The sequence below is a fragment of the Stegostoma tigrinum genome, chromosome 11 (genome assembly GCF_030684315.1).
Source record: "Stegostoma tigrinum isolate sSteTig4 chromosome 11, sSteTig4.hap1, whole genome shotgun sequence".
In the NCBI taxonomy this organism is placed as follows: domain Eukaryota; kingdom Metazoa; phylum Chordata; class Chondrichthyes; order Orectolobiformes; family Stegostomatidae; genus Stegostoma; species Stegostoma tigrinum.
Window position 1 is genome coordinate 2752835 of NC_081364.1, and position 16596 is coordinate 2769430.

The 16596-nt window shown below is 44.5% G+C and overlaps 1 protein-coding gene across 2 annotated transcripts in view; it reads left to right on the forward strand.

Annotated features, from left to right (window-relative positions):
- Positions 1–16220, forward strand: part of si:dkey-202e22.2 (netrin-4) — a 63038-nt gene extending 46818 nt beyond the window's left edge. The window contains exon 10 of one of the 2 annotated variants that reach the window (XM_059649703.1): positions 14316–16220. In XM_059649703.1, the coding sequence (XP_059505686.1) occupies positions 14316–14329 (14 nt within the window). In that variant the 3' untranslated portion in view covers positions 14330–16220. Of the gene's footprint in view, positions 1–12120; positions 12272–14315 lie in introns of those variants that run through there. The other variant, XM_059649702.1, reaches the window with a different exon arrangement.
- The last annotated feature ends 376 nt before the right edge of the window (positions 16221–16596 follow it).

The window sequence follows — 16596 nt, forward strand, 5'->3', positions numbered from 1 at the left end:
CCTGCTTCTGCTGTCCTTTCAGGCAGCACATTCCAGACCATAACAACTAATTGTATTACAAAGAAATTCTCCTCATCTCGTCTTCCCTCTCTGCCCCATCCAATCCTACTGCCAATAGCCTTAAATCTGTATCCCTTTGGTGACCAATCCTCCTGCATTTGGAAACTTTTGCTCTTGATTATTTTTTTGAAAGCTCCTCCTAATTTCATGTTTGAAAGTTCTCCTGGATCTGATCTGCTCAATGGAGAACACTCCCAGCTTCTCTAGTCTCTCTGCATTTGCTAAAGTCCTTTATCTCAGGGACGCTTCCAGTAGGTCACTTTGGCACCTTGTCTGATGCCTTAAGAGCCTGCTGGGATGTACTGCTGGCCAGAATTGACCAGAATAGTCTAGTGGACTGAATCATGAAGATAAAGGCTTGCTGTTTGATTGGACCACGGGTTACAAAGAAGGCAGTACTTAGGCACAACAAATGAAGCCTGATGGAGTGAAGACACCTGAGAGGCAAAGACTTTTGGCCTGATGCTGTAATTAGAATCCTCCAGTGAGGAACTGTGTTCACGTTGCCAGCTGGTCAGCATCTTTAAACCCTGGAGGTGGCTCACATCAAAACACGGGTGTTGGATCTAAATGTGTCAGAAGGTGCTCAGGAGTGGGAGTGGGGCCAACGCCAGGAATGGACATAGAAAAGGTGGAGGCCAATCAGCCCCCCTGAACTTGATCCGCCTTTCATTGAGATCATAACTGACCCGTGTCATAACTCAATGCAACTGCCTCGGCTCCGTTTTCCTTGACGAGCAAAACTTGATCAGTTTCAAAGGATTAATTAAAGTGGTGTGCTAGAGTTTGTGACCGTTTCACACTTCTACCACACTTCCTGCAAAAGAACCGTTCTCAATGTTTTCCTTCATTCATGGGATGTGGGTGTCACTGGCTGGGCCCAGCATTTACTGCCCGTCCCTAGTTGACCCCCCCTTGAAAAGGTGGGGGTGAGCTGCCTTCTGGAACCACTGCATTCCATTTGTTACAAGTAGATACACAATGCCCTGAGGGAGGGAATTCCAAGATTTTGATCCAACGACACTGAAGAAGTGGTAATATGTTTCAAAGTCAGGATGGTGAGTGGCTTGGAAGGGAACTCACAGAGGGTGGTGTTCCCATGTATCTGCTGCTCTCGTCTTTCTGTTTGGAAGTGGTCATGGGTTTGGAAGGTGCTGTCTAAGGAGCTTTGGTGAATTTCTGAGGCGCATCTTGTAGACGGTACACACTGCTGTACTGAGGTATGAGAGGGAGTGAACGCTTGTGGATGTGGTGACAATCAAGGTGCTTTCCTGAATGGTCAGTTTCTGATTTTAAGATTGCCTCCTATTGTTCCAGACCATCCTTTGCATGTTAACCAGTCCCTTTGTAGTCTCTGAGATAATGGGAACTGCAGATGCTGGAGAATCCGAGATAACTGTTCATCCATCTCCACCCTTTATAGTCTCCTTTTGTTGTCCAATCTCTCCTGCCTTCCATCCTGTCACAGGCCTTTCTTTTCGTCTTTGTTCCCTCCTCAATGCCTCTGCTCTTTCTTAAGATCTATTACACTTCAAATTTCTTTGAGTCAGGAGGTGAGTTACTTACCTTAGAATTCCCAGTCTCCGACCTGTTCTTGTAACCACCATGTTGATATGGCTGGTCCAGTTTAGTTTCTGGTCAATGGTAATCTGCAGGAAGTTGACATGCAGGGGTTCAATGATGGTAATGCCACAAATGTCGGGGATGATGGTTAGATTCTCTCTCTTGTTGGAGAAAGTCTTTGCCTGACACTTGTGCAGTGTGACTGTTCCTTGCACATTGTCAGGCCCAATTCTACATATTGTCCATATCTTATTGTACCGAGTCATGGAGTATTTCACTCTATCTGTACAAAACGCTAGTGCGGCCTCATTTGGAATATTGCGTGCAGTTCTGGTCGCTCCATTACAGGAAGGATGTGGAAGCATTGGAAAAGTTGCAGAGGACATTTACCAGGATGTTGCCTGGTCTGGAGCACAGGCCCTGTGAAGAAAGGCTGAGGGACTTGGGTCTGTTCTCATTGGAGAGAAGGAGGCTAAGAGGGGATTTAATAGAGACATACAAGATGATCAGAGGATTAGATAGGGTGGACCGTGAGTCTTTTTCCGAGGATGATGACTTCAGCCTGTACGAGGGGGCATAGCTACAAATTGAAGGGTGATAGATTTAAGACAGATGTCAGAGGCAGGTTCTTTACTCAGAGAGTGGTAAGGGTGTGGAACGCCCTGCCTGCCAATTTAGTTAAGTCAGCCACATTAGGGGCATTTAAACAGTCCTTGCATAAGCATATGGATAACGATGTAATCGTGTAGGGGGAGGAGCTTAGAGTAGGTCACAGGTCGGCACAACATCGAGGGCCGAAGGGCCTGTTCTGCGCTGTATTGTTCTATATTCTATATTCTATGTTCTGTGTAAGAGGAAACCTCTCTCTAAATCCTAAAGTGTCAATGAAATCAACCTTTGCCCACCTGTTTTTTCCTTCACGGATGCTGCCCAACCTGCTGAGCTTCTCCAGCAACTTTGTCTTTGTTCCTTTGCCCGTTCCTGTTGCCGAGAATTCCAGCCTCATTTATGCAGTCTCTCTTCTCAATCTTTCCTTTCTTTTTATTCATTCATGGGATGAGGGCATCGCTGGCTGGACCAGCATTTATTGCCCATCTCTAATTGCCCAGAGGGCAGGTCAGAATCAACCACGTTGCTGTGGGTCTGGAGTCACATGTAGGCCAGATCAGGTGGGGATGGCAGTTTCCTTCCCCAAAGGACATCAGTGACTCAGATGGGTTTTTCTGACAATTGACAATGGATTCACGGCCATCATTAGATTGTAAATTCCAGAGATTTATTGAATTCAAATTCCACCATCTGCTGTGGCGGGATTCAAACCTGGGTCCCCAGAACGTTATCTGTGTCTCTGGACTAACAGTCCAATGATAATACCACTAGGCTATTGCCCCCCCTCGCCCCCTGGGGGGGGGGGGGGGGGGGGGGTGTAGGTATTTCCACAAAGAAGCCCCAGGCCAAAATTAAAGTTGAAGATGCGCTGCAGAAATTCACCAAAGATCCTCAGACAGCACCTTCCGAATCCATGACCACTTTCATCTAGAAGGACAAGGGCAGCAGATACATGGGAACACCATCCCCTGCAGGTTCCCCTCCAAACCCCTCACCATCCCGACTTGGAAATACATCGCTGCTCCTTTAGTGTCGCTGGGTCAAAATCCTGGAATTCCCTCCCTAAGGGCATTGTGGGTCTACCCACAGCACATGGACTGCAGCGGTTCAAGCAGGCAGCTCACCCCCACCTTCTCAAGGGGCAACTAGGGACAGGGCAATAAATGCTGGGCTCAGCCAGCGACATCCATGTTCCACGAATGAGTAAGAAGTAACCGAGGGATAAGTATTGGCCAGGACCCTTGGAGGACATTCCTTGGTCTTCTGTGAATAATTGCCCCAGGATCCACCTGAACATCCACCTAAAGGAGCAGATAGTTTAATGTCCTAAAGGCCTTGACAGCGGATCTGGCCTCCTTGGGCTGAATGAACAAAGTTATCTTTGTGAAGCTCCAACACGCTTCTTCAAAACTATTCACCCTGAACTTTTGTATGAAAATTAACCAAATTAACAGAAGTCTTTTGACATTTCTAATCTTACTTAAAGACACTTGAATCCTGACTGTATTTACACTATCAATGTTAGGAAGGTTCTGTGGTAAGGTGATTGAACTGCTAAGTGTTTCTAGAATGTTCTGTTTTTATTACTACCAAACTCAAGACCAGGGGACTGATTTAGAGATTGGGGAATTGTATTCTGGATCAACTCCATTCACTCCACAATTTTGTTCCTGACTTCCTTGTCGTCTCTCATTTTCATTCTCTCCCCAATCCCACATTGAACTGTAAAATATACGCAAAATGCTGTAGATGCTGGAAGTCTGAAATGAAGCAGAAAGCGCTAGTAAAACTCAGCAAGTCTGGCAACACTTGCGGAGAGAGAAACAAAATTAACTTCAGGACCAGGGGTTAGACAGGCTGTAAACAAAATGGAGGAAACAGATAACAAGGTGTGGAGCTGGATGAACACAGCAGGCCAAGCAGCATCAGAGGAGCAGGAAAGCTGATGTTTCAGGCCTAGACCCTTCATCAGAATTGGGGGAGGGGAAGAGAGTTCTGAAATAAATAGGGAGAGAGGGGGAGGCGGATCGAAGATGGATAGAGGAGAAGGAGATAGTAGAAACTGCAGATGCTGGAGAATCTGAGATAACAAGGTGTAGAGCTGGATGAACACAGCAGGCCAAGCAGCATCATATCATGGTTTGCCCTCTTTGTCCTAGACCTGATACCCTATTCCATTGAAACTCAATGTAAGCTGGAGGAACAACATTCCATCTTTTGATTAGGTACTTTACAGCCTCTGGATGTGACAAATCCCAATTAAATCTACTTTTCCTTTTCTTTTGGATAGCAGCTGCTAGCGCTGATTCTGCTGTTGCTATTCACACCTCCTCTAGGTCCATCTTTTGAGTCTTTGCTGTGTTACTGACCCCCTTAGCCTTGCACTGTCTTCTCTCTTCTAATTCAGTCTCTACAGCTTACTGTCCTATCACAGATCTTCCCTCTGCTTCTTTCCTGCCTCCTTTCTTAAAGCTTTTTCTACCTTAAACTTTTCCCAATGTTGCAGAGAAGCTGTTGCTCTGAAATATTACCTCTGTTTCCCCCTGTGTAGATGCTGCTGATCTGCTAATCTTCCTGAAGGCAGCATCTGTATTGTTTTGAACTTAACTTCATGAGACGTGCTATCAAAATGAACATTATTGTTGGCCTAGTTGCTATGGAGAAGTTCCTAAATGAAGCAATACAGCAATGACCTAAGAGTTTATTTCATTTGAAGACCATGTTGAGAAGCTTAACTATGATCAGTTATTAAATAAAAGAGCTTTTATCCTATGAGATTTCCTTGCATTTCTGAACAAACTGTCTTCAGTTAATCAGCAGCTGGATGAGAACTGCTTGGCTTTGGAAGCGATACAGATCTCTTCAATCTGCATCCTGTTTTGGACATTGACATGTTACACAGAGAGGGGTCATTGCAAAAATAGGTTACTCTCTTTGCCTCACTTTGGAATTCTCTCCTTAAAGCTCTACACCTCTCTCTCCTCCTTCAAGACACTCCTTAAGCTCAATTCATTGAATGAATTTTTGCTCACCCTGTTCTAATATCTCCTTACATATTGGATCTACCTTGCTGTTATTTCTGTGAAGTGCCAATGCTACTTAAATGCAAGCTGGTGCATGATATCTAGACTATCATTTGCTTGAGTATAAATTGTTTCAGAGATAGTAGGATCTGCAGATGCTAGAGAATCTGAGATAACAAGGTGTAGAGCTGGATAAACACAGCAGGCCAAGCAGCATCAGAGGAGCAGGAAAGCTGACGTTTCGGGCGTAGAGGGTCTAGGCCCGAAACGTCAGCTTTCCTACTCCTCTGATGCTGCTTGGTCTGCTGTGTTCATCCACTTTCACACCTTGTTATCATTTGCATGGTCTGTCTTGTGTACACTGATCTCTTTGCAGAGTGGCCTCCAGGCCTAACGTCTGGATTACCAGCTGGAGACATCTTTGATTCAGCTTAACCTGCAGAACATAAGAAAGAAACCCCTTACTCTTGAATCTGACCATGAGTCTCCTTACACTACACTCTCTGTCTTGCCTCATCAGGATCACCACATTCTCTTAGATCATAAGGCCGTAAAACATAGAAGCCGAAACAGGTCATTCAGCTCATGTCTACTCCATCATTCAATGACATCATGGTTGTTCTGATAATCCTCAACTCCACTTTTCTGCATTTTCCCCACAACCGCATTTCTAATTAAAATTCTGTCTGTCTCAGCCTTGAATATACTTAATGACCCACCCTCGACAGCTCCTCTGCGGTATAGAATTCCACAGATTCACTCTCCTCTGAGAGAAGAAATTCCTCCTCATCTCGGCCTTAAATGGGAGACCGCTTATTCTGAGATGATGCCCTCGTGTCCTAGACTCCCTCTCAAGGAGAAACAAGCCCTCCACTTCTCCCCTGACAAATCCTCTAAGAGCCTTGCATTTTTCAATGAGCTCACCTCTCATTCTTCTAAACGCCAGTGAGTACAGGCCCAATTTATTCAGCGTCCTCTCATAAGACAGTCCTTCCATACCTGGCATCAGCTGAGTGAACCTTCTCTGGGCTGTCTCCATGCCAGTCTAATTTTCTCTAGGCAAAGGACCCACAACTGTCCATAGTATTCCAGTTAGTGTCTTGTATAATTAGAGCAAAACCTCCCTAATTTTATACTCCATTCTCTTTGAAATAAAGACCATCATTCCATTTGTTGCCCCTATTCCTCGCTAAAGTTGGATGTTATTGTTTGTGATTCATGGATGAGGACTCCCTCTGTGCTGTAGCTTTCTGTGGTCTTTCTCCATTTAAATAACATTCATTCTGCTTTTCTTCTTGCTAAAGTACATAACCTCACATTTTCCCACATTATATTATGTCTACAAGGTCTTCGCTCATTCATCTAACCTGTTTATACAAAAACTAAAAGAACTGCAGATGCTGCAAATCAGGAACAAAAACAAAGTTGCTGGAAAAGCTCAGCAAGTCTGGCAGCATCTGTGGAGGAGAAAACAGAGTTAACATTTCAGATCCTAGTTCTGAGGAAGTGTCACCGGACCCGAAACGCTAACTCTGTTTTCTCCTCCACAGATGCTGCCAGACCTGCTGAGCTTTTCCAGCAGCTTTGTGTTTGTTGCTTATTTACATCCATCTGTAGACTCTGTCGTTCTCACCACTTGCCTTCCCACTTTTTTGTGCCTTACTCAAACTTGGGAATAGTGCATTTACTTTCTTCATCCAAGTCATGAACATATTCTGTAAATCTTTGTAGGGCCTAGTACTGATCCCTTTGACATCCTGAAAATGCTCCCCTTACCCCAACTCTCTGTCTCCCGTTAGTGAGTAATCCTCTGTCAAAACTAATAGACCGCTTCCAATATTGTGGGCTTTTATCTCATCAAATGCTCTCTGAAAATCCAAATATATTACATCCATTGCTTCCCCTTTATCCGTCCTGCTTGGTCCCTTCTCAAATAATTCTAGCAAATTTGTCCAGACCAATTTGCCCTTTATGAAGCCACCCTGAATCTGCCTGGTCATATTATGTAATTCTAAGTGCTCTGTTACTACATTCTTTAGAATAGACTCTAACAATTTCCCAATAATAGACATTGAGCTAACTAGTCTGTAGATAACAGAACTGTAGATGCTGCAAATGGGAAACAAAGTAGAAATTGCTGGAGAAGTTCAGCAGGTCTGGCAGCTCAGAACTTTTGGGTCACTCGACCCAAAACATTAAGTCTGATTTCTCTCTACAGATGTGGTCAGACCAGCAGAGCTTTTCCATTAATTTCTGTTTTTGTAGCCTAGAGTTACCATTTTTTTCTTTCTTTCCATTGACAGTTACGTTGTTTTCCAATCATCTGGGATTTTCCTGGAAGATTACTACCAGTGCATCTATTATCTCGTGTAGCTACTTTCTTTAATATCCTAGGATGCATCCCATCAGGTCCAGGGGATGGATATGCACTTAGCCTCATTAGTTTCCCTAGAACCTTTTCACAGTGATAGTTGTTGCTTTCATTTCCTTTCCTCCTATTGCCCCTTAAATATTTAGTCATTTTGGAATGCTATTACCGAATGCTACCATAAAGACTGATATCAAGTATTTATTCAACTTCTCTGCACTTTCCTGTTTCCCCATTATTATTTCTCCAGCCTCTCTTTCTCAGGGCCCTATGTTCACTTTGACTTCTCGCTTCCTTTTCATATATGCAAAGAAGCTCTTACTATCTATCTTGATATTACTTGCAAATTTACCCTCAAAGTTTATTTGTTCCCTGTATTTTTTTATTTGGTCAGCTTTTGTTTGTATTTAAAACTGTCCCAATCCTCTGGTTTACCAGTAATCTTTATCACATTGCATGCTTTTCCTCAATCTGATACAATCCTTAACTTCCCTGGTTAGCCATGGTTGGCATATCCCCTTTCTAAAAACCTCCTTCCTCACTGGAAAATATTTTTGCCAGGAGCCATAAATTATATTCTTAAACGTCATGATTTTTCCTCATTCAACTTTGCTGCTAATCTCCTTTTCCAGTCCACTCCAGCTGGCTCTGTCATCATTCAATTGCCATTTTCCTCATTTAAGTTTCGCACAGTTGTTTCTGACCCAGGGTTCCTTCCTCAGAAAATGAACATTAAATTCAATCATGTTATAGTCACTGATTTTTGTAGGGATCTTTTATCCTGACATCTTTTATTTACCCATCACCAGGTCCAAAATAGTCTGAATCCTGGTTGGATCCATAATATATTGTTCTAGGAAACAGTCTAGATAAAAACTGAAAGCACTGCGGATGCTGTATTAATCAGGAACAAAAACAAAGTTGCTGGAAAAGCTCAGCAGGTCTGGCAGCATCTGTGAAGGAAAAAGCAGAGTGAACATCTTGGACCTGGTGACCCTTCTCAGAACTGACTTTGGCCTAGATGTTTTTTTGTTCCTTGTATTTAGTCCCAATTACATCATCAAGCTCCGTCTCCCAGCCTGACTACCCCAATCTACATGAAGGTTAAAGTCACTCATGATTAATTTACTGTCTTTGTTACATGCCTGCATTATGTCCTGATAATTGCGTGTCCTCATTATCTCTATCTCTTCAGTTATCCCCAACTATTATTAGGATTATTTCATGGCACAACATCGAGGGCCGAAGGGCCTGTACTGTGCTGTACTTTTCTATGTTCTATGTTCTATGGCAAGCACAAGAGTACAATAATGTAATGGTACTATATAACGTTGATTAATCTAACTATTGATGCGTTTTACTGTGAGAAACATAGACAAGGTATTTCCAGTAGAGGCGAGACCAAAACAAAGGGTAATAAATATCAGAGAATCACGAATAAATCCAGTTGGAAATTCAAGAGAACTTTGTTATCCAAAGAAGTAGTGAGCATGGGGGACACCCTACCACAGGGAGTGGCTGAGGTCAGCATCATTGATATATTAATGAGGAAGCTGAATAAACATGAAGGAGAAAGGATTAGGGGTAACGGTGCTGTAGAGAGCTCATGTCAATAGACTCCAGGCTAATGTTCCGAGGACATGAGTTTGAGTCCCAGCATGGTTGATGGTGAAATCTGAATTTAATTTAAAACATCTGGAAATAAAAGCTAGGCTAATGGTGACCATGTAACCAATGGCGATGGTCATAAATGTCACTAATGTCCTTCAGAGATGGAAATCTGGCATTCTTACCCAGGGCAGGCCTACATGTGACTCCAAACCCTCAACAGTGTGGATGACTTGCAACTCCTCCCTGAAATGGCCTCTGGGTCACCATGGTGGCTCAGTGGTTAGCACTGCTGCCTAACCGCGCCAGGGACCCAGGTTCAGTCCCAGCCTCTGTGCGAAGTTTGCACATTCTCCCTCTGTCTGTGTGGGTTTCCTCCCACAGTCCAAAGATGTGCAGGTTAGGGCGGATTGGCCATGCTAAATTGCCTGTAGCGTTCAGGGGTGTGTACGTTAGGTGGGTTATAGGCAGAGGGTCTGGGTGGGGTACTCCAAGGGTCAGTGTGGACTTGTTGGGCCATAGGACCTGTTTCCACACTGTAGGGAATCTACGAAGATCCAGTCAAGCATTAGGGTGGGTAACAAATGTGGATGCCTGCATCCCATGGACTAATTAATAAAAAAAAACCCAAGGGATACGTTCATGGAGTGTGATGAAAAGTGAGGTTTGTAAGCAAATAGTATGGGCCAGTTGGGCTGAATGGCTTGTTCGTGTGCATCAGGCTTCTTTGCAGTTTGAGGCTGTTGGAAAGTTTGAGACAGTAGCAATCAGCCACTCTGAGAAGGAGCAGGAAACAAAACAAACAAGGATAGAAAAAAAATTGAGAAAATATTTGGAACAATTTCAAAGAAAACATTTTTCTTGATGGGAATGCACCCTGGTTATACAGCTCTGCAGTTCAATATAATTTAAAGATTCCACTGTCTATTTAGCAAGGAAAATCTTTGCCAAAAGTCGTTTCTTCAATACAGAAGTGAGTCAGCAAAGTCAAGGGGTCTCTGAATATAATCAAAAGGGAGATTTTGAACATTTTAAGAGGAAAAAATAGTGTATTTTTTATTTTTATACTGACTGATTTCAGATATCTGTGACACTGACTCACTTTATCTCCTAGACTGTGATATTTTCTATAAATAATCAGTTTGAGATAAGGAACTGAACATGACTCATGGAATTTGTTTGTTACAGGATCAGACAGAAACAAAATAACAAGGGGTTTGGGCAGATTGCGTGAACACGTAAACTGAGCAAAGAGACAGAGGCTGATTGTTGAGACTCAGCTGTAACTGAGGCGAGAGGAGATGGTATTGGGATCGGTTGGGGCACCAGTACAACCTCACAAGTGACTACAAGTAGCAACACAATTAACAAAGCTTTAGTCAAACCATGAAGCCGACCAACACCTGGAGTTCATTTCTGCAGAATTAGAATGATTTCAAAATTCTTTCTTGGGGATAGGTACCACTGGCCAGACTAGCATTTGTTGCCCATCCCTAACTGAGTGGCTTGCTGGGCCGTTTCATCAACCAAATGCAGGCAGAGAGTCATACAGCATGGGGACAGGCCCTTTGGTCCAACCAGTCCATGCCGAACATAATCCCAAACTAAACCAGAACCCACCTGCCTGCTCCTGACCCATTTCCCTTCAAACCTTTCCTATTCACGTACTTATCTGAGTGTCTTTTGAACATTGTAATGCTGCCTGCATCCACCACTTTCTCTCAGTGTGGGTCTGGAGTCACGTGTAGACCAGACCAGGTAAGAGCAGAAGATTTCCTTTCTTAAGGAACATTGGTGCATCTGATGAGCTTTTACAACAATCGATCTTCATTTCATAAAAGCAAGTGATGGATATGTAAAACAGAGAAAACAGACGGTGCTGAAAAAACTCAGCAGGTCTGCTAGTATGTGTGGAGAGAGAAACCGAGTTAGCCTTTCAAATCTAGTGTGACTTCTTCAGACCTGAAAGGTGTTGAAGGGGAGACAATAATACTTAGTGGTATGGTTGCTGGACTATTAATTTAGAGACGCAAGTAATGCCCTGGGGAGCTGGGTTTGAATCCTGCCACAGCAGATGGTGGAATTTGACTTTAATAATAACAGAAGAGCTGGAATTAAGAGTCTAACGATGAAACCTGTGTCAGAGAAGCGCATCTGGTCCCCAGTGCCATTTAGGGAAAGAAACTGTTACCTGGTCCGGCCTACATGTGAGTTCAGACACAGAGCAACGTGCTTGACTCTTAACTGCCCTCTGAAATGGCCGAGCAAAACATTCAGTTGTACTAGTTGCTACAAAATCTCTTATTCTTACACTAGTTTTAGTTTTAATCTCCTACTCAAGTGAAAACATCCTCCAACTATCTACTTTATCCTCAGGATATTCTATGTTTCAATAAGATCACCTTTCATTCTGCTAACCCTCAGTGCATAGACCTAATCTGCCCAGCCTTCCTCATAAGGTAATCTTTTCGTCCCAAGAAAGACTTTTTGTAAACGTTACCACCCCCTTTGCCTTCTGTTCTGTGATTCCTGTGATATTTAATCTCCCTTGGTCTCTAATATCCCCGATCCTTCCTTCAGTCCCACGCATTTCTACACTATTACTGTAATCATGTTTTCACCTCCCTCTTTAGTTCTGAAGAAGAATCAGACAGGACTCAAAACGTTAAATCTGTTTCTCCCTCCACAGATGCCACCAGCTCTGCTGATTTTCTCCAGCAATTTCTGTTTTCATTGCAAGTATACGCATATTGAGAGGAGCCGTGGTCCTAATGCTAACTGTATCTCTGTATATCTTTCTGCAGCCTGATAAATAGCCTTGCAGCCTCAAACTCTGCTTCCTCTCACTAAGTTTATTTCCATGATGCCACAATCTATTTTATTCCATAGACTTTCGTGAAATCTCATTGAAGGGTCTTCAGAGGATAGGAGGGGAACATGGGACAGGATTCCAGCAATAAAAATCAGTGACATCACGAAGGAAAAATCACAAACTGAAACAAACAACTAAATAAATTGGCAATGTTTCTGGACCAACATCAAAAAGAACATTTTTTTCTCCACAGGAATGCGCTCCAGTTATGCAACTTTGCATTTCAATGTGATTTAAACATTGCATTGTCTCTCAGATAAACAAAAGCTTTGCCAAACATTTTGTTTTGATTGTGGAGCAGTATCCGTTAATGTGCCCTCGATATCTACACGGCTTCTTCCATTAACTTTTCCACTGCCAGACAGTCCGGGCTACTTTCAAACTCCTGCAGTGTTAAATAATGACAAATAATCTCACTAATTTCTCTGTTATGATCGAAATATTAACCTCACTAGTCTCTATTTTAATGGTAGCTAAGTTACAGTGAACTTTACAGTCCTATTGCTATCTGCTTTTTGGTGTGTTCCCATTCTACTCTCTGACTAGGCTTACCTAAACCCTGAGATAACATTCCCCGACCCATAACCCTCCCTTCTTTTCAGAGTTGTCTGCCCATATACAGGTTTGACCAATAATGGCATGATCTCCACCACAGGCAGGATAAGAAGGCAGGTCCTGGATTTTCTCTTTTCCCCATCCTCCCAGCCAAATTGGGGAGTTGAACACCACACTGTTGGCTTCCAATTGATCCATGTTGTGGAAGGTAATGGTTCTGAAAGGGTTAATGCTGAAGACTGCACTAAACTCCACCTAATCTGAAGATGGCATAAAGACTTTGGTGAGAATAGGCAGAACTGCTCTGGATCACAAAGACCTACTATTTAGTTCTCCTCCTTGTCACAGGAGCAAGGTCTATAACTTGATATTGCTATCATGTAATAAACTACATCTTCTGCAAGACAAGTGCCTCTTCTCATTCGACCACTCAGTGGGTTTCCCCTTACCACATAACACCAGGAGGCCCTGTAAATCCCAACCTAAAAGGAAGATGTTGGTGACAAGAAATCCACCTCATAGTACGCAACAGTCCAGCACGTTCAGACAAAATAGTACTAACCGTTAGAGCGATCTACACCGACCATCCAGCCAATGGAACCTTAAGGACAATAGGAGCAGGAGTGGGCCACTTTAATGTCTCAAGCCCAGGAGTCTGGGTTGCTGTGGCAATACACACATTTACAGGCATGTTGTAGTCTGGAGTTATAAATAATCACTGTGTAGGCTCTGACAGTATTCCCATCACACAGCTGGCCAGGAATCTCTCCCACTCTTACCACCTGCCATTGGCTTGAGTTGGGAGGACTTACTCAAACTGTTCACCATTTGTGAACACAGCTTGCTTAGCCATCAAATCCTGGAACGTGACTTGAACCCAAAGCTTCTAGCTCAGAGCCAGGAACATTGCCCAATGCACCACAAGAACTCTCCTTAAGAATAACTTTACAGTAAAGGATCCTGGAACTAACTGTACAGTAACAAATATTGGCTTGCAAGCAAAAGCCACAATAAAATGAACGAATACTGTGCCGGGAGTATCAGCCTACATTCAAGATTCTTGGCTGGGTCTGAACCCACTCTGAGTCAGGGTGCTATGACTGACACACAGGCACTCGGGGACTGAAGTCGGATTGCCAGATAGCAGGACCGGGAGGGGAAGAGACAAACACCCTGAGGGAGCAGAGGTTCACCAACTACAATTTGCACAGGAAGCTCCCACAAACATCTATCTGATAATATTCTCCTTCCATAATCAAGGCAGCAGTCAGATCATTGAATGATGAAGCATGGTTGATGGGCTAGATGGCCTGCTGTTGCTCTTACTTCTTATTTCCATCCAGTCAGCTTCTGGTGCTAGATTGTATTGAACACCGATGAATAATGATGGCTTTAGTATATAAATTTCACACCCCTGACTGACACATCCACACTTAATTCATGTTGCCTGAGTGGTGGCAGCTTTAATTGATATTAGTCAGGGTTTTATTGTGACTAAGTGACAAGTTATGCATTGTGTTTATTCATACAAGATGTCATTCTGTGAGATCAGTTCTCCTAAAGATGTTCCCTCTTTAATTGGTTCTGTACATTAACCCTGTATTTTTGTCTAGTATTTGTAAGTATAATATGTATGGCATGATTAATGTGTTCTCAGATTATTATCGGTGATCTTTCTGGGGTGTTTGGTCTGTTGCTGACTCTGAAGATTCTCTAGAAGACAGGGTAAGGATAGACCTGATGGAGATCTCTACCTCACGATATCAATGCGAAGATGTCTCAATTTGTATCAGCAGACCAAAACTAGGGCAGCTATAATTAAAACAAATAAGGAATCACTACACTCGGTTCGTGACAAATGACTGCACCTCCTGGTCGTGAACCACTTCAACTCCCCTCCCATTCCTTGGATGACATGTCCATCATGGGCCTCCTGCAGTGCCACAACGATGCCACCTGAAGGCTACAGGAACAGCAACTCATATTCCGCTTGGGAACCCTGCAGCCCAATGGTCACAATGTGGACTTCACAAGCTTCTAATTTCTTCACCCCCTACCGCATCCCAAGACCAGCCCAGCTCGTCTCCACCTCCTCGACCTGTACGTCTTTTTTCCTCACCTATCCACTCCTCCCACCTCACTGACCAACACCCATTCCCACTTCCTACCTACTAGCCTCATCCCAGCCTCCTTGACCCGTCCGTCTTCCTTCCCACCTACCCACCCCTCCCTCCCAAGTGACCAACCCCCATCCCAACTCCCCACGTACATTCACCTTTACCGGCTCCCTCCCCACCTCCCTGACCTGTCTGTCTTCTCTCCACCTATCTGCTTCTTTATCCACCTTCCCATCGTCGCTTCCCCTCTCTCTCTATTTATTTGAGTCCCCTTCTCCACCCCACTTTCTGAAGAAGGGTCCAGACCCAAAAATGTCAGCTTTCCTGCTCCTCTGATGCTGCTTGCCCTGCTGTGTTCATCCAGCTGTATACCTTGTAATCTTAGACTCCAGCATCTGCAGTTCCTACTATCGCTAAGGCATCAAGCAAAACTGTTTTATCCATGTGAATGTGAAACTTGCTATGTACAGTAGATGCATTAGATTGAATGTACAGCACATTAACAGACCTTTCGGCCCATCAGTCCCACGCTGGTGTTTCTGCTGCATGACTCTCTTTCTGCTCTAATTCATCTCATTCTATCAGCAGATGCTTCTACATCTTCCAGCCTAAAATTCCATCCCCTATTCCCAATTCCTTCTCCTCCGCCGCATCTGCTCCCAGGATGAGGCATTCCACTCCCGCACATCCCAGATGTCCGCCTTCTTCAAGGACTGCAACTTCTCCCCCCACAGTGGTCGAGAACACCCTCAACCGCGTCTCCCGCAACACATCCCTCATACCCCGCCCCCACAATAACTGCCCAAAGAGGATCCCCCTCGTTCTCACACACCACCCCACCAACCTCCAGATACAACGCATCATCCACCGGCACTTCCGCCATCTACAATCTGATCCCACCGCCAAAGACAATTTTCCATCCCCACCCTTGACTGCCTTCTTGAGAGACTACTCTCTCTGGGACTCCCCTGTCCGCTCCACACTCCCCTCCAACCCCACCACACGCGGCACCTTCCCCTGCAACCGCAGGAAGTGCTAAACGTGCCCCCACACCTCCTCCCTCACCTCCATCCCAGGCCCCAAGATGACTTTCCACATCAAGCAGATGTTCACCTGCCCATCTGCCAATGTGGTATACTGCATCCACTATACCCGTTGTGGCTTCCTCTACATTGGGGAAATCAAGCGGAGGTTTGGGGACCGCTTTGCAGAACACCTCCGCTTGGTTCGCAATAAACACCTGCACCTCCCAGTCACAAACCATTTTAACTCTCCCTCCCATCCCTTAGACGACATGTCCATCCTGGGCCTCCTGCAGTGCCATAATGATGCCACGACGAAGGTTGCAGGAACAGCAACTCATATTCCGCTTGGGAACTCTGCAGCCCAATGGTATCAATATGGACTTCACCAGCTTCAAAATCTCTCCTTCCCCCACTGCATCCCAAAGCCAGCCCAGCTCATCCCCGATAACAAAGTGTGAAGCTGGCTGAACACAGCAGGCCAAGCAGCATCTCAGGAGCACAAAAGCTGACGTTTCGGGCCTAGACCCTTCATCAGAGAGGGGGATGGGGAGAGGATTCTGGAATAAATAGGGAGAGAGGGGGAGGCGGACCGAAGATGGAGAGAAAAGAAGATAGGTGGAGAGGAGGGTATAGATGGGGAGGGAGGGAGGGGATAGGTCAGTCCAGGGAAGACGGACAGGTCAAGGAGGTGGGATGAGGTTAGTAGGTAGAAATGGAGGTGCGGCTTGAGGTGGGAGGAAGGGATGGGTGAGAGGAAGAACAGGTTAGGGAGGTGGAGAAAGGCTGGGCTGGTTTT